Source organism: Hydra viridissima, unplaced genomic scaffold, assembly GCF_058129835.1.
Source record: "Hydra viridissima isolate aposymbiotic clone 2 unplaced genomic scaffold, HvirCarnegie_v1 scaffold_7, whole genome shotgun sequence".
NCBI lineage: Eukaryota > Metazoa > Cnidaria > Hydrozoa > Anthoathecata > Hydridae > Hydra > Hydra viridissima.
The window spans coordinates 1,842,228-1,861,117 of record NW_028324306.1 but is presented as its reverse complement, the minus strand read 5'-3'; the positions used below and the strand labels follow the sequence as shown (position 1 = coordinate 1,861,117).

General features: G+C 29.6%; 2 protein-coding genes and 1 non-coding gene across 4 annotated transcripts; 2 read left to right on the top strand and 1 right to left on the bottom strand.

Moving 5' to 3' along the window:
* Positions 1–627: 627 nt before the first annotated feature.
* On the top strand, positions 628–1,185 carry LOC149885562 (uncharacterized). The gene has a single exon (XM_090094209.1). The coding sequence runs from the start codon at positions 628–630 to the stop codon at positions 1,183–1,185; it is 558 nt and encodes a 185-aa protein (XP_089950335.1).
* Positions 1,186–8,755: 7,570 nt separating this feature from the next.
* Positions 8,756–8,895, bottom strand: LOC145185043 (U4 spliceosomal RNA). Its single transcript, XR_013846504.2, has one exon. It is a non-coding gene; the product is annotated as a U4 spliceosomal RNA (small nuclear RNA).
* A 5,169-nt stretch (positions 8,896–14,064) lies between these two features.
* On the top strand, positions 14,065–17,243 carry LOC145184723 (ubiquitin-conjugating enzyme E2 S-like). 2 transcript variants are annotated; one of them, XR_016454531.1, is made up of 5 exons: positions 14,065–14,201; positions 15,275–15,422; positions 15,819–15,919; positions 16,225–16,337; positions 16,702–17,243. XR_016454531.1 is itself a non-coding variant. In XM_090094117.1 (5 exons), the coding sequence occupies exons 1-5, from the start codon at positions 14,193–14,195 to the stop codon at positions 16,948–16,950; spliced, it is 597 nt and encodes a 198-aa protein (XP_089950243.1). In that variant the 5' UTR covers positions 14,065–14,192; the 3' UTR covers positions 16,951–17,243. The 2 variants fall into 2 exon arrangements, 1 of the variants encoding a protein (XP_089950243.1); XM_090094117.1 differs by having other exon boundaries at positions 15,819–15,896.
* Positions 17,244–18,890: the final 1,647 nt, after the last annotated feature.

Here is an 18,890-nt window from a genome sequence, read left to right as displayed (position 1 = left end):
ACCTCTAGGACTTTGCTCCCCTCTCTTTTCTTTATCGGTTTCCACATTTAAAGTCCAAAGGTAAAACTTAGACTTTTCTCATTACAACAAAATGTAACCATCGGCGGTTTTCAATAGACAAACTACAAACTTCCAATCGTTTGAAAGAAAGCGAATCTAGAACAGTTTATGCATTTAGAAATACAGAGTAATAAAGTTCGAGAAAAAAAACATGATACCGCACATTACTGTTATTTTCCTTGAATCCTTCAGACAGCGTAGTATGGGGCTGCGTTCTGGCTGAATTATGATCGCTTTTGTTTACTTTGAGCGATATTGGTTTTGTTTAATTTAAACGATATCTACAGAGAAGAATTTCGTTTTAAGTATTGTTTGTTCAACAAGTTTCAGTTTCTCTAGAAGTTTCTACTCAATTCCGGTTCCGACGGAATAGACATTTCTCTAATTCGATTGCGCAACTAATTTCTCAGCTTGAAAAAGAGGCCAGTAAGGACAAAAATGTAAACAGATTAAAACTCTTTCTCGAAGTGATCTGTTTCAAGATACCTTATTATATGGTCAAATTTTATATATCTTAAACTTGGTGCTATACCAATTTGGCCAAATTTAGATCAACTTAAACATAATATGCCAAAATGCTTTAAAGAGACATATCCTCAAACGAAAGTTATTATTGACTGTACTGAGTTGCTTTGTCAAAGATCTTCCAGCCTAACGATTCAAAGAAGTCTGTTTTCACATAATAAGCATCACGTAACCTATAAAGGATTAGTTGGAATTGCTCCTTCTGGTGCAGTAACATTTGTTAGTGAACTATTTGTTGGCTCTATTTCTGATATTGAAATAGTTAAGCAATCAGGACTTTTGCAAAAAGAGCTATGGGAGAGTGGTGATTCTATAATGGCTGATAGGGGTTTTTTAATTAATGATCTGCTTAAGCCTTTAGGTGTAACACTGAATATTCCAGCCTTTTTAAATGGGAGAGATCAGCTATCATATGAAGAGGTTATAGAAAGTCAAACAATAGCAGCTTTAAGAATTCATGTAGAATGTGCCATACAACGAATTAAGAAAAATAAACAAATACGAAATGAAATACCTCTTGTTTTATATGGATCAATTAATCAAATTTGGACTGTAAGCTGTTTATTGTGTAACTTTATGGATCCTCTTATAAAACAGTAAAAATGTAAGATATGTAATATTTATTACTGAGAAACATAGAATGATAAAATATATTTTTTATAAAAATCGCTTAACTTATCGATAACATCTAAAAAATAAAATTCATCAAAATCAACATTTACAATAATAATTCCTTTATAAACATAAACTATGAACAAACAATGAGTTAGTCCAGATAAACCCAGGGCCATTTGGACTTGTGTATAATAGCCAAATAAGTGATCCTTCTTTAGAAATAATTCTCCTGTAGGTAATGAACCAATATAAAATGTTTCTTCCTTAACTAAATCATTAGGATTTTCATTTCTTTTTGTGTAAGGACACTTAATTTCAATTAAACATGGCTTTGAATAAATTAAAACAAGTCCATCTGGACTTGCACCTAGCCAAGGGATGCATGGTTGAACTAATAACCCAGTCTCAAGTATTTTGATATTTTGGTTTAATCGATAAAGCATTACATTTTAAAATTTTTCTTTTGCAATGTCTTCATTAATATTACCGTGATTTAGCATTTCTTTAACATTGTTGGATTTTTTAATGTCTTCTGTAAGTTGTTTTATCAAAAATTCAAAGTTACTTTTCCTAATATAAATCTTATGTGCATTTGATGATGTTATTCTATATTTTCTCTCCTTAGACCATTGTGCACATTGCCTTTGTTTTACAGTTTTTTTTTTGTAATGATATACTTTCTTCTTGTGAGACAATTATTTTTTTCATAAACTCCATTTCTTTTGGGGAATAATTCCATGTATCAGGTATATCTAAAAATTTACTAGGTAAGGTAAGGTTAGAAGTTATAACAGATTCGCATTCAACATTTTGACATAAGTGTGATAAAACAATAAAATTTCGTTCAACTGGTAAAAGTTGATATGAAAGTGGGGATCCTAAACACTGCATGCCAAATTTTGTGATTTCTGAATCAATGAGAATTTTATTTGGTATAATATGAGCATAGCCAATATTTGGATTAATTTTTTTAAAATTATTCTGTAGCTTCATTACAGCATTTAAGTTGTCTATAAAATTGAAGTTACATCTTGCCTCATATACTGTTGGGTTAATCCCTTTTTATAAAGTTAGCATGAAGTACGTTTTTCATTACAGGATATATTTTTTTCTGTTTCTCACCAGGCACTCCCCATTTTCTTAAAGTACTTGTGCAAGCGATTTCAGAAGGAACAACTTTAAAAGAATTTAATGAGTAATCTGCCAACTCTAACAGTAAACCCATAATGTGATTGCAATAACCACTTAACCCAGCTGGGCAACTGCAAGAAGCCTTATCAACTTGACTATTTTTGCGATTTATGTATATTTGCATTTTACGAATCATTTTTTTCATACTTGCTCGACAGGTACATTTTGCAATGAAGTGTTTGAGTGTTCGTGTTGTAAATAAGCTGTCTGTAGAAATGTAACGTTCTTGCTTAAATTTCAGTCCTCTTTCTAACGTTTTTTTATAGTTTTTCTTTTTAATTTACCGCATTTGTTCATATGATTATCAATTTCACGTCTGGTGAACACTGGGAGAAACTCAAGAGATTTTCCCCAGCACATATCTTCTTTTAACGATACATCTTTTTTTGAATTTAATTCTATCTTCAGATCTCTATTTATATCATCTAATATTAGATTTTGAATTTTTTTATCTTTAAAGCAGTCACTATTAAATCCATTCATTTTTTATTGGACAAGTAATTTATTAAGAATTATCCTTTAAATTGTTTGCAGCTATTTTGTTTACATTTTTGTCCTTACTGGCCTCTTTTTCAAGCTGAGAAATTAGTTGCGCAATCGAATTAGAGAAATGTCTATTTGCGATCAAAATCGGCCTGAACATAGCACGGCCAATGATATATTATATATACTAGATGTCTAACTTCGGTCCGAAAAGTGAAGCCGTGGAAGCCATTTCTATTTCGGGCAAAAAAACTTATCTAGCAACCGTCAACCGGGGCAACTAAAGCAAAGTTTAGTTTTTTTATGCGAAGAAACTATCAGTAGTTTAAGTTATGCAAAAAAAATAAATAAATAAATTAGACTATTATTTATGAAAGTGTTGTTCAAAATAGTTTGTATGTCATGTTTTAACCAAAAAGGGGCTACTTTGCACCAGCTAAGAAAGTGGTGAAAAGCAACCTCAGACTATATATTTTTAAGCATTTTATGGTTTTAAATCTTGCTAACAGATACAAATTGTTTTTAAGGATGGTAAGGTATTACAAGAGGAAGATAGGAGCTCGTAGTTACAAAAATTATTCAACTGAAACACTAAAATTATGTTTGGATTTAATAAAAAATGGAACACTAAGTCAACGTATAGCTGCTAAACAATTTAATATACCAAGAAATACAATAATTAAAAAGTTAAACCAAAAACATTTGATGAGACCAGGTAAATAGCCTATATTTTCAAGATTTGAAGAAGAGTTGTTTGTTTCATATATTGAAGCCATGAGTGATTTTGGTTTTCCATTGACTCAGTTGGATTTGAGATTTACAGTGAGCTGCTACTTAAGCAAAGTAGATTGAAAAGTTAAACAGTTTTCAAATAATATTCCTGGCAATGGTTGGGTAAAATTGTGAACCTGGTTTATTTTATGATGTGTTTTCTTTTCTACAAGAGAAATCAAAATCTGATAGCAATTACAAGCATTGTGCTTTGCTAATAGATGCTATGGCAATAAAATCAAGTATCTTATTTGATAAAAACATGGAACAATATATTGGATTTGTTGATTATGGCAAAGATATTACAGATTGTGATCCGGATACCATTGCGACAGAAGCTTTAGTTTTTATGTTTGTTGGTCTTCAGGGATACTGGAAGACACCAATTAGTTATATTTTTTGCAATAAAATAAAAGCATCCAATTTAACATGTTTTATTAAAAAGATTTTGGATATGTCTTTCTCTTATAAGATTGATGTTCGTAGCATTACTTTCGATGGTGCTAGTACTAATTTTAATTCTGTTTTACCATTAGGAGCACAGTTTGGTAAAGAGTTAAATGAGATCAGGCCAAATTTTTTGTATGGTGACTTTGATCATCCTATACATGTTATTCCTGACCCTTGTCACATGCTTAAATTGGCTAGAAATGCTTTAAATGATATCGAGATATTTGTAGACAGAGATGGAAACCATATAAAATGGAGCTATTTAAGAGCTTTGCATGATATTCAAGAATTAGAAGGATTAAAATTTGCAAATAAACTTTCAAAAAAACATATTTTATTTCAAAAACATATAATGAATGTAAAACTTGCTGCCCAAACTCTAAGTAGTTCTGTTGCTGATGCTATAGAATTTTTACTTGTATCTCATCATCCTTCATTTTTAGGTTCAGAAGCAACTATTCAGTTTATACGTTTCATAGATAAATTATTTGATATGTTGAATTCAAGAAGTCCTCATGGAAAATCGTTTAAAAAACCATTATTTCTTTCTAGTCAATCAAACTGGGAAAATTATTTTAATGATTGTATCATCTATCTAGCTAGTTTAAATGATATCAATGGTATTCCATTGTTAAGGCATAGACGAAAAGCATTTGTTTTGGGATTAATTGCAGCAGCAAAAAGTACAAAAAATCTAGCAATTGAACTATTAACTCTAAAGGAAAATCCTTTTAAATACATTTTAACCTATAAATATTCTCAAGACCATCTGGAGTTACTTTTTGCATGCATTCGTGGTAAAAATGGTTTTAACAATAATCCCAATGTTGTTCAGTTTAAATCTTCATTAAAAAGAATTCTCCTCCGTAACTCAATCATTGGATCAAAACATGCTAATTGTCAAGTGTTAGATTCAAGCTCAGTAGGTTCAATATTTTTGTTAAAATGGAAAAAGCACAGTAGTCCAATTGCAATAGCAGATGTTACTCTAGATGAGAGCTTTCAAGATGTAAATATTATATTAGAAAGCTCTAACTCAATATATAAAGAAGCCATCCTTGGGTATATTTCTGGTTATATTGTTACTAAAATGTTAAAAGAGATATCATGCGTTACTTGTTCTGCTTCTTTAACAAACACATGTGGATTACAAGATCATACTTATGTTATGTCATATAAATCACTTAATAATATTAAAAATAGAGGAGGATTAGTTTCTCCCTCATATGATGTTTTTAATATTGTTAATGTATGTGAAAAAGTTTTTAAACTATTTTTATGTGGTGATGATGCTCGTAACTTGAAAATTACTTCTGGCAATAAAATTAAAGCTGAATTGATATATACTGTTAATCGAACTCTAGTATCATTAGCTCCATTTAAGTCCTTAAATGAACACGATGTTGAAACCTCCATTATATTTGAAGATCTTCACTCTACCCAACTTATTAAAAAAGTATGTAGCATTTATTTTAATATGAGACTATTCTATGCGGGAATTTTCAGATCATATGATTAACCAAGGATGAAGGCTATCTAAGAGTTTGTTAGTTAGTTGTTTTATCGATGACCTAGAAACCTTTATGAATTTCAAAATATATTATAGTCGGTGTTATATGATTCGATGCGTAAAAAATAAAAATAGTAAGATTATGTTGTAGGATCGGGAAGATAATTTTGTTATTAGAAAAAATTATTATTTATTTAAATAATAAATAAATAACTTTTGCACAATTCGATGATAATTGTTTTGTTAAACTAAATTTTTTCAGATTTAGAAACAGTTAATCAAGAATCAAAACATTCGTCTTTAAAGCAACAACTGAAAAATAACAGTAATCGATCAGTTTCTTGTGACGAACAAGGTAAATGGCATCAGCTGATGAGATCTAGTTTTGTGAGAAACTTTTATCTTCCTTATCATTTTCCTATGAACATATCTTATCACTCACACTACAAATCAAGAGTACCAGCTAACTTAGATAGTGAATCAATATGCCATTGTTCATGACAATTTGTAACAGAGCAACTTTGGGATTGTTGCATATTTGCAGTTCGATTGATGCAATGTGTCAAAAAAGGTGAATTAACTGAAGACATTTTGGCTATTTTAAAACCATACCAATATCAAGTTTGCATTGAACGATTTGGTGACAATAACAAACTTTTACAACACTTAACATCAAACGCACAAAATCAAATTATCAATATTATTCCTAGAGAATTTTCTTTAAAACAATTAAAGGATGAATTAAGACTACGCAGTAAAAGTACTAGTGGAAACAAGGCGGAGTTAATTAGGAGATTAGAGGGTTTTTTAACTAAATAGATGAACCTATATATACAAATAGGTATACGATCATTATATGTATATTTTTATTCTGTTTTTACTTCTGACATGGTCTCGGCACACCCATAAGTTATTATATATCAATGTATATTAAATACAATTGTCCCTTGAGTTCAAATATTTAGGCCTTAGCTTATTTTTAAGTTACTGTTTAAGCTACCAGCAGTGGAACAAGAGATTTTCTACAGTGCATTTAACATGTGATTTTACTGATTAGACCTACCAGACCTGCAGTTTACGGGGCAACAACTAGTTATATGTATATTAGGGTTCTGTTTGTTATATTCAATATCAAATGCCCCTTCCAAGAGATTAGCATTCGATTTAATCAGATTGATTTGAAATAAAAAAGATGGTCGTTTTTACTAACAATAATAAATAACTAACTTTTTGAGTTAAGTTATTTATATATTACAAATAAACTAGAGATGTAATAAGTTTATTAAAAAAATCTAGAGATGTTTCAATTTTAATGCTATAAGTTATTAAAAATAAACTAGAGATGTTAAAAGTTTGTTTTAATGAACTTGGAGTGTCTATGGATTTACAAATTAAAAACAAACTTATTGATAACCTTTTCTTGTCATATATTTAAAACATTTATTTTACAACTTTTTGTAATACATGGCTGCTTTGTCTTATAAACATTTTCATTTAAAATCAACTTAATGTTAATATATTAAGTTGATTTTAAAGTTTTAAAATATTTTTATATATAATATATATATATATATATATATATATATATATATATATATATATATATATATATATATATATATATATATGTATAAATATATATAAGTATGTATATATAATATATAAATTATATATATTTTATGTATTTAAAGTTCACAAATTATTGATTCATTAACACTTGTAATGAAGTATCAACAACAAAATAATCTGCAGTGTATCTTTGAATGTAAAAGCTTAATCTTATATATTGTGTGATGTGTGAGTATTCAAGTTGAATTGGAGTGTTTTCAGTTATTACAATCTCTGCGCTACCATTAAATGCTAAGCGTTTATTTTGCTTTCCTTCCTGATTAACTTTGTGAAACATCCTTTTTGCTAAAAAATTTGTTCCATCAAATCGACAAGGATCAAAAACTTTTTTAGCTGCTTCTATGGCTGTTATTTTCATTAGGAGTTTTTTTTTTTGTTTTGTTATTGTGTCTGTAGCATGCTACAAGCACAACCATACGCTTTCATCAGAGTTACTATATTTTTCATAACTCTCCATGGAATAAACAATGAAACTGAAGGAGCTAAACCAGTCGTCTTTCCTTTTGCTAGTTTACGAAGAAATGCTTTACCGATTTCTTTTAGGTAGCCATCTATCATTGGACCAGCCAATACCAGATGGCAACCTACATTTCTCTCATCAATATCATTCATTTCATCTCCACCAAAAGATTTTTCACTACGAATACCATTAATTATTTCTTTAGTCCATCTGGGTTGGCATGTTTCAACCCTCAGTTCTTCTTCAACCCAAGAATTATTACCTCGCTCTATGGACATATTTGAATGCTTAAGACTCCTCAAAACTTGAACGCTTAAAACAGATAGAGTAAATGTGTTTTCGTTACATCCGCATAATAAATAATTTTTTAAAATCTCATAAATCTTAGCAAGTGGGAGAAAAACAATCAAAAATAACCGCCGTGTAGACTCCAATAGTGCAAACTGTTATTCGAATAAAAATGGTAAAATTCTTGCGAAAGAGTTTCGACAAATTTATGCATGAATGTAAGCTTGTCTCATCCGAAAGCTTTTCTTTTGAAAATCGTCAGGTTAAAATTATTTTGTTCTATCTCCAATTTTAAACGTTGGGAGAAAATGAATTGTTGATTTTACTAAGTAATGATTACTTTTAAAAAACATTGTATTTTTAAAAAAATTTTTTCTAAATAGTTTCTTTACATATAAATTATTTAAAGAATAAGTTATTATTTCTTAAAAAAGTAATAGTAAAATTTTAAGTAATTTTTACTTATAGAAAAATTCAAAAACTTTCTTTCAACGTTTAAAATGGGAGATATAACAAAATAATTCTAACCTGACGAAATGCGTGAAGAGTTTTAGAAACTTTAGAAAACTCGATTTATCTTAAAAGACTGATAAAGAAGTAGGCTATTATTCGTTTAAAAAACGAATAATCAATTGCCGGTGCTTAACAAAGTGGTTTTGTAGAATTTAAAACGGCAGTGTCTTAATCAGAAATGTTTTTTTTAATTTGATAATCTAAACACAAATATTTATCACGTGTTGAGATTTTATCAAATTTCGTTATTGTCAAAGTAGTTCGTCGAACGAACCTTCAAATATTGCGTAGCCGACGGTATTTCACGTCGTCTAGCGGGGTATTGGGAAAAGTTTTCAACTAGCAATAACCACGTCTCGGTTTAACCTCATTGACTATGGTAATGCCACTGCGCAAAGCTGAATAGTGGCAACTAATAATACTTTATAGGTAAGGCAGTAAACGTTTTACTTGTGGTTAAAAGTTAACCACTAAAGTAGTTTAATGTGGCGTTTTTGTTTTTTTTGCCACCAATGTCGTTTAACCTTAACTATATTGTAATTCTTATGTTTACTATATGTAGATTTTTTATGATTCATAAATATAATTGTTTTTCAACTCAACGTTTTCTATTTGAACCTGTGTATTAATACGGGCTTTTTTAACGGAATTTTTTCTTTTTTCTAAATATGCAATAACTGCTATTTTTCTTTTCCCTGCTTTAATCTGTCTTTCTGTTTCTACCTTGTCTATTTGATTCATATGGTAGCCTTACTTTTCACCAACCTTATCTATTTGAGATCTGAGCCATAATAAATCAATTTATGGCACCTTAATATCTTTTAAACGAATGCATAAAATTTGAACTCCTGCAGAACAATTTTTAACCTCCTTACATGGAGAATTTTCATCTGTCCTTTTGACTAAGTTAGGTAAGTAAAAAGTTAAAACACAGTAATGTTTTGTTGGCTTTTTGTCGTAAAGATGTAGTTTTTATCGTTTTTTTTAATTTTTCAAGTTGATTTTTACACACAAAAAAATTTTTTTTTTAATTTTTTTTGGTTAACTATTGCTTAAAATACCTTAACCCATAAGAAAATCACCGTTTTCAATGCCTTTTTTAAAAAGTTTTTAGTATGACGTACCCTAATGATCAGACCAATTAAACTGCTTTATGGCTTTTTTCTCAAACAAATCTTTAGTTTAAGAGAGAGAGAGAGGGTATTGAGCAGAAAAGTGTCATCCATGAAATTAGATTCGGTACAGTTTACGTATATGTATGAACAATAGATTAAAATCAATCTGATTGCAATACCTTTGGAATGTTTATGATTCTTTTCTAATAAAGTAGTAATATTCCCAAACATATTTGAGTTGTGTTTATACAGTTTTAAAATTATGAGCTTAAAAGAATTTGTTACATTAAACTACAATTCATCACCGTAATCTTGTATTGGTGCAATTTTTCTTCGTAATTCTGTTTTGTAACAACTTTACTTCGTAAAATTTTACCTCAAAAATGTTCAATGAACACTTTTTTCTCTCTCCTTTTCCTGGATGTAAAACGAAAGAAAGAAAATAAAAGCTTGCTTGGCATAGGGTTACAAAATCTAATACAACTGAGAATATTTTAGTAAAATCAGGATAGTCAGTTAAATTGGACAGACCAGATTTAATTAATGCTGACTTTGTTTCAACACCTTTTGAAAAAACAATTTTAATAAATGCTGGATAAATAATTATTAAAAGGCTATAAAAGCATCTACATATCGTCAAAACTTCATCCCGTATTAAAATATCAAGTTAAAAAGAATTATTTAAGTAATATAAAGTGGTATATCTTTATAATAAATAGATGATAGAATGATAAAGATAAAATGGTTCTTTAGAAACAAACCGGTTATGAAGGTGCCAATAGTATCATTTTTTTCCTTTCTTAAGTTAGATTCGGCCGTTGATTTAAAATACATGCAAACGCCTTTACCTCTCATGTAAAGTATTTATTCCTTTTTATACTCTATTTTTATGATGTGTATCATACCCTATTTTTATGATTTGTTATCATACCCCGTTCTTATGATGTGTTGTAGATATACATTGTAACTTTAAAATTTATCAAATTATATTACTTAAAACCGCTATGTTCAATGACAATTAATTCTGAAATTAGGATGAAAAATATAAAATAAAAGATAAAATTAAAAATAGTAAACAATAAAATATTTATTAATTTAGTTATTGATGCAATAGACCGGGTGAATAAAAATGAGCAACTGCTTTACTCAATAATTGGTCAGCTTTACGTGATAAAAACGTCAAGAACTTTTTTTAAGTTTTTATTCAAGTAAAATTGAGCAATTACTGAGTAAAATGCTTACTTTTACGTGAGTAAAAGTATGAGCAAAACTCCTGAAGTCTTTATTTACGTAAACCTGACCAATTACTGAGTAAAAGCAATTGCTCATTTTTATTCACCCGGCCTAATAAATGATCTTTTTTTTTGGGAAGGGGGGGGGGAATGATTGTTGAGGGTGGGGGGATGATCGTTTGGCGGGGGGAGGGGGCAAACAAATTTTGCTTAATAGATTATTTTAGTCAACCTTTTAGTTTAGTAAATTTTTCACCTTTTAATATAAACAAATTTAAACTAATAGCCTTGTACTCAATCAATATGTTTAAAACGGAATTTGTCTTAGAACAATTTTACAAACAAAAAACGTTTTGAGGGATAAAAATACAGATGGAGGAGAAATTTTAAATTGTTAGAAAGATATTTTAACTTAAAATTTAGTAGCGGGCGTAGTGATCAGAAATTTTTTTAAAAATGAAAAAATTTTAAAAAAACCATTTTTTTGTACACCAAAAACATGGTTCTATGAATGTTCAACACTAAACTTTGGAAATACGGTACAAGGAAAAAAGCAACGTCATGGAGGACTTGTTTTTGCAGATTGTTGAACCTGTCTTGGTAATGGTAAGAATATCTTTTTAAATCAATTTTCTAAATCATCTCAACAGGATCAAACTTAAAATTAAATTATTTTAAAAGTAGCATCATCATCATTTTTGAAGCATTTACTTCATAATTGTGAGGGCGGCGTTTTTTGTTTTTTTTTAATAAATAATTGTTTTATTAGTAGTGTTAGTATTATGAAACTGTAGTACGAAGTGCTAAGAATCAGGGAGGCATTGATTCTAGGGTTATGTGGAATTGGGTATGTGGAGGTAGAAATTTAGGTTGATGGTGTATGGACTGTTTGGTTAGGAAAGGGAAAGGTTTGGGGATAGTTTGGTCAGGAATTGCCAAGGTATAATCGTTAATCGGTTAAGGTTGTGCTTACCATCCTCAATATATTCTACAATACAATATATCTCAATAAACATTCTATTAGTGTCAGCACTCTTTTATTCATTACGTTTATAAAATACAATCCTCTTTTACTACACTTATAACGTTCAATACTATTTTCTTATCAATTTATTTTATTCACTTAATAATTTATTTAAAATGATTTTTTATCAATTACTCCTCTTTTTTACTCTTCCTTTTTACAAAAAAAATTTCTTCTTTATTTGGAACGGCCAAACTTCTGCTTATTTTTCTTCAACCAATATCTCATTTGACTTCTGTTTAATTTATATTTTTCATTTTATCAGAAATCTCTTCTTTTTTTCATTTGTTCACTTATAGAACTGTTTGTTTAAACAAATATTTCTTTATCAGAAAATTTTTTTCTCTTTAAAATCCTTAAGAACTCTTTTAACTTCTCTTTAAAACTCCGTCCACCTCCTAAAACTCCCTTTTTTTCAACTTTGTATTGATTTTTTTTTTTTTTGCTTGTTTTCGGTTGCGATACCTATTCATCATTTATTTATATGGCAGGTTGATGAGTCTTTTTGTTTACGTCTTTTCCAAGTTGTTTTCAACTTTTCTTCTTTCCATTTTATCATTTACGAGTCTTCGCGTTTACGTCTTTTCTCAGTTGTTTTTAACTTTCTTCTTTCCGCTTTATCATTTACTTATGTGGCAGGTTGAATAAATCTCCGTACGTGCGTCTTTTCTCAATTGTTGTTTTTAACTTAATTCTTCCTCCTCACATGATACTATTTTGAATTGTTATTTAGTACTGCTCATTTTATTTAAGAATAACTCATTAATTTTCATTACAAAGTGATGAAATAATATCATGAAAACTGCTTTAAATTGCCAGAGGGGTTTCCAATAATGAAAATACCGTGAAAAAAGGAAAAAAACTTCTAATGACATTTTCATACTATTCCACAGTGCCGGAGAGGTTTTAGGCGATAATTTTAAATCTCTTCGATTTTTCAAATAATGAGTACTTTTTGATTAACAAACACACTTGTAAATATACTTTATATAAATTTATGTAAATATACTTTATTAAAACTCAATAAAATACACAAAAATTTGATTATATGTAGAAAAGTTGATACCATCTGATGCAAAGTGACTCGGTTTACAGGTTGGCCAGGTACTCAGTGGCATAGCTGGCTCTGAGTGGAAACCGTACAAAGTTTATTGGGAGGGGAGAGGGGTTCTTACTTAAAAACACTCTCATAAGCAAAATATGTTTGAAAATAACAAAAAAACAACAAAACCATTGATGCATTTTAAAAAGACGGTCTATTTTCATTGGTTATTCTTTAGTGATTATTTATTAAATTAACTTATAAATTTTTAATCAGGTATCAATTTTATTTTATTATTTAGTTTTATTAACGTATAGATACCATTTCACGATTTTTTTACGCACTTTTGGGTCTTTCTTGCTTGGGAACAAAGTGCGAATGAGAAAAATTCTTCAATTAATTGAATCATTCTTTGTGCGCTGGCAATTCACCTTTTAAATTTGTGTTTTTTTTCCTGGGTTTTTACAATTAAAACAATCACGGTTGTAAAATCATAAATCCTCGAAGTTCTTTAAATTACAAGTTTATTTTGCTTATCACCAAAAACAAGGCAATCGCGAGAAGCATTGTTAGAAATGTAGCTGATTTAATTTGATTTCAGCATTGCTTATAATGCCAGAAGTCTAACCGCCGTATAAGTGATCACATACTGAATTCTTATTTAATTTTATTTTGTTACGAGTATTATTTTTCTCGATATCACTAAACACCGGCCCCAATATAAAGGCTGATCAATAATTGAAGATATGAGTAATTGAAGATGTTATGTAACAAACAAACAAACAAAAACATGTTGGAGTATATTTGTAAAAATATCTACAGCCGAGTAAAAAAGTAAATTTTCGCAAATATGCGGCATAACGCCTTTAACCACTCACATCGTCAATTAACTATTCAGTTTCAATGCTTATTTATAATATTTGAATAATATTCTAAATAAGCGTTTGTAGATACGAACCTTGTTGGAGTAAAAAAAAGTTTTTAATCTGCCAGTCAAAAAGATAGTCCCTTTTTAAATATATATTTCAGAAGGGTTTAAATTGCACTTATGTTAATATCAAATACATTCAATCTTTTTGACGTCTATTTTGACGACGTATGACTCATTCGCGACAGGAAAATCTTCTGTTCAAAGTTAATGAACCACGGCATTCATTTATTGGTGCTTTAACTCGTTCCATTCCCCGCATTTAAAATTCGAAATGCGCGTTTGAACTGTTTTTAAAAAACTTCCGTACCATAAAACTATTAGTTATTCGTCTAAGTTTCAGAAGCGTATTGCAAATGTCGACGGTAAATATTTTGTTGTTTGTTGCTGCAATGTGTGTCTAATGAGAGCTTTCGTAGTGTTGTATCATCATATAATACTAATTCACAATAAAGATAAAGTTTAACTTAAAGCTAAGTTATATATTGTAAGGCTCAAACGTGAGCTAGTCCACATCTTAGAGTGAAATCCTTTATCAAATGCAGTGTAATTAAAATATTTGTTTAGAAATCACACAATGTTACCAGAAGTCTAAAAAAGTGCAAGCATATCCTAATACAAAATTATTATATAATAACACATAAAAGATAACTATAATTGTTTGTACTCAATTCCGGAGAAATTTTGAATAATTAAAATTAGACCAGAATAAAAAAGGTAAATTGGTAAATAATCTTAAACAGTTTTGATGGCATTCAAATTAGTATAAACATTATTTTGTCTTGTTTGTCTAATTGTAACTTAAAGTAGTACACTCTTCTAACCACTTGCCTTATCATTTAAGTGGCACTTTATAATGTAATAACATATTAATTCCTTGTAAAGTAAGATATTGTTCTATAAATAATTTTGGGTTTTTATAATGGTCAAAGTTTTGGTAAACGTTTTCTTAGATAAAAAAAAAGTTAATGAGGCAACAAGATTAAATTTGGTAGTAAAAGGCATAGCTACTTCTTGTCTGAACCTATTACAGAATGACTCAAGTGTATGTTCTGGATAGATGTATTGCAGATGTTTTGTCAAATGCATGTATATGCAGTTGCAGAGCTTGCAATAAAATCCAAAGGCGGTGTTGGGATATAATGGACCCAATTCTTGTTATTACAAAACAATTTTTATAGAATTGGTTTGGCACTGCCAAAAAAGAAATTATCTATTTTGATTACTCTACTTAAAATACTTAATATTTAATAATTATTGGGCCATTTTTACCCCAGTAAGTGTTTGATTCTGACAGCTTAAATGTTGTTTTGAGGGGGGAAAATGTATTTTCTCTAAAAATTATTTAGTAACTTAGCAATACAAAGCAAAGCTTAGTAATAAGTAATACCTAATTGGTATTTTTTTAGTTGCGTAAAAAAGTATAATATTTTTTTAGGTTTCAAATTCAGAGAATATTTCACCACAAACATTACGAGATGTTGCCAAACAGCTTCATTCTCTCCAGTCTGATCCTCCTGAAGGAATAAAAGTGTTTATAAATGAAGGCGACCTTACTGATATTCATGCCACTATTGAAGGACCTTGTGAGTTATTCTCAGAGAAGAATGTTTTTATATATTTAGAAATTATTTTAAAGTTGAGCTTAAAATAACATCTTAGGCATAATCTCTACATCTGAGCTGAGTAATTAAATTCTGCTACAAAAGATGTTTTTTGAAATATCTTTTGGTTTTTTATTTTAAAAAAGTTTTTTTCAAAAGTAATTTTTTTTAATTTTAGATAATAATATCACTACATCATAAACTGAAATGTTAACAATAGTTAGGAATGTATAAAAAAACTGTTTTCTCATCTGTTAATTTAAATGATGATTCCTAGCAATAAACTTAACAGTGAATGTATCACCAGTTTTAATACTTATTCTAGTCTTCCCTGCTATATATATTTATCCTTTTTTTTTTTATTACTTTGTTTAACAGCTGATACACCATATGAAGGAGGCTTGTTTAAGATGAAACTTGTACTTGGAAAAGACTTCCCTCAATCTCCTCCAAGAGGTCTGTGTGTGTCTTCCAACTTGGTAATATTTTTTCTATGTGTGCATGGATGAAATGCTTGCAGCCATAAGTGGCAGCCTATTGTTATTATTAACTTTTTTTTCTCAAGTTCTCTTTTTTTTTTGTGATCATAAGTGGCACAACTTTGATGATGATTGATAATTTTTGAAATGTTCAACGGATTTGGATGAGATTATACTGAAACCAAGTTAACTTAACTCTTAGTTGTTTATATAGTTTTATATCAAAATGAAGAAAAAAAAAAGAAAAATATGCAGTCACAAGCTTTTCGCCTGTCCTCACGTGTGTATACTTTTTTTCCTTTTAGGTTACTTTTTAACTAAGATTTTTCATCCTAATGTTGCAAAAAATGGAGAGATATGCGTCAACACGTTGAAAAAAGATTGGAAGGCTAATCTTGGTTTAAAGCATATACTTATTGTATGTATTTTAATGAATGTTTTATTGCATTTACTTTGTTTAAAGTACTTATTGCATTTTGACATGAAAGTTTTTAAGGTTTTACAAAATATGCTTATAAATGTAGTTTTCTTTTTTAAAATTTCTAGGTGTTGTAGCTAAATTTTTTGATTTTTTAAATTTATGAAATTTAGTTTGAATTATACACTATAAATAGACCCATAACCCTTTTTTTTTTTTTTTTTTTTTTTTTTTGAGAAAAGGGTGTATGTGTCTTTAGAGGGGTAAGGTAGCATAGTTTAGATAATTTCCTTTCCTTTTTTCCTCAAATCTTTAATTCATGGAAACTAAAGATAATTTATTGAGAACATTGTAATATTTTTAGACTGTGAAATGCTTGCTTATATATCCCAACCCAGAATCTGCACTAAATGAAGAAGCAGGAAAATTATTACTTGAACAATATGCTGAATATTCAAAACAAGCAAAAATGATCACAGAAATCTACGCAAAACCCATAAAAGAAAGTAAAGAAAATGACTCTAGTAAAACTGTTGATACCAATAAAAAAAGAGTAGCAGAAAAAATAGACAAGAAGAAATTGGAAAAAAAAAGAGCATTAAAAAGGCTTTGATAAATTAGTTTTTAAATAGCATTAAATTATTTGACTTATAGAGAAATTAAAGTATAATGATTACAATTTACTGCAGTGTTGCCTGAGTTACGTTCTCCATAATCAATAACATTTGTTACTATTTATCACTATCTGATTCCAAATTTGATTCGCTTTTTATTCTCTTGTCTATAGTAGTTTAATCGATTAGGATTTTTTTTAAATTTAAGTCCATATCTAAATAACGAGCCACTGTTATAATATTTTAGATAAAATCTTAGACCTTATTTTAAATAAAATTCGTCAATATTTTATATTTTCTATTGTATTATTTGAAAGTGACTAAATACAAACTGATGAATATCTCCCAAATGTAAAGTTACCCGCTCCTCTCAAAAATTTTCTCCACTGCGATTACACGAGTCACCTTGGAGAATCATTCTATTCTGAATGTAATGATAAACGGTGATGTCTTCAAAGAAATCCGCTCTACGTATCTATTAGAGAGTGTCATCGGATCCCATTCGGCTGCCAAACGAGTAATTTCAAAAAGGTTTTTGGGTCCCGAACCCATTCGTGTAAAGGCCCATTAAATACCTGATAGTTTGAACACCCAAAACAATGAACAGTTTAGGGGTAATACAGTTAAGGAACCGAAACGGCAAAGTTATCGGGTACCCGTTCGAGTATTGAGTTTTTCAATACCGAAAGCCTGTACCAGTTCGGTTTTTAGCTTCATCACCGTTCGGGTTCCGAAAATTATAAAAGGTTTTTTAAGAATCGCAATGCTCAAAGTTTTCAGTAGATGAACTTTCTCGACAACTGATGAACTCATTGGCTCCCAGAAATACTGCGCAATGAGGGAGTGTTTCTGTCATGCACTTCCTTCCTCACTTCCTTGAGTACGAGTATTTTTAAAAGCTTCCAATTGTCTCTTGATTGTTTGCAACGTTAAGAAATGCTTGAAGGCAATTAGCAGCCAGTGTAAAGTTTACAAGCACTAAACAAAGAGATTAAATTAATTAGCAATATACTACATGGTTTTTTGGCTTCGCTTTCATGGGAAAGCTGGTCATCTGGATCTGAAGATAGTGTTGGAATGACTTTTTCATGTTCACTTCTTTATTCCTTTTTCAGAATCAACATTTCCTAGACTTTGTGATTACTGAGCACATGATTGGCTAGCAAACATTTTCAAAAGTTTTGCTCTTTTATGCACGTCCGATTTTGATTTTAAGATTAAAACCTTTTTCATAAAATTTCAAGAAACGGAAAAGGAAACAATTCTGAAAGCACACAATAATACTTTACGATCGCTTACCTTGGGTTTTTTCGTAACAACTAGTCAGAGTCGAGCATTTCAAATAAAGTGTGAGATACAGTAATTTTGCCAATCAGATTGTACGAATATCATGACAAAATATATTAAATTTTGATTAACTACCAAAATACCAAGTGAAAATCGGATTATTATGATTGTTGTGGGCATATTCCTCTCTTGGTAACTTTTTTAGAAACATCAGCCACAGAATACCCGACAACAGAACCGTTCGTGTATTATTTTTTTAACGGGTAATCAGGTTTGGATATTGATAGGATCAATACTTTCGGGTACCGATAATTAAATTTCCCTAAAGATTGAATTGGGTTTGAAAAATTTCAACAACCCGACCTTATTGGCGTTATCGAGTAATACCCGTTCGGGTAATTGGGGTCCGATAAAATATTTCTTATCGGTATCCGATACCCGCTCGGGTCGGGTCTCGTTCGCTTCCTATCGGAACCCGTGTATTCCCTAGTATCTAGAAAGATAGTTTAGCTGGTCAACACTGATTATCATACCAGCTTACTATCACTGAGACATTTAGCTGATTATTTTAAATGATATATTTAATTAAAATTTTTTAATCTTTTTACATTTTATGCAACAAGACTTTCAAGTAAGAAAATCGAACGGAAAG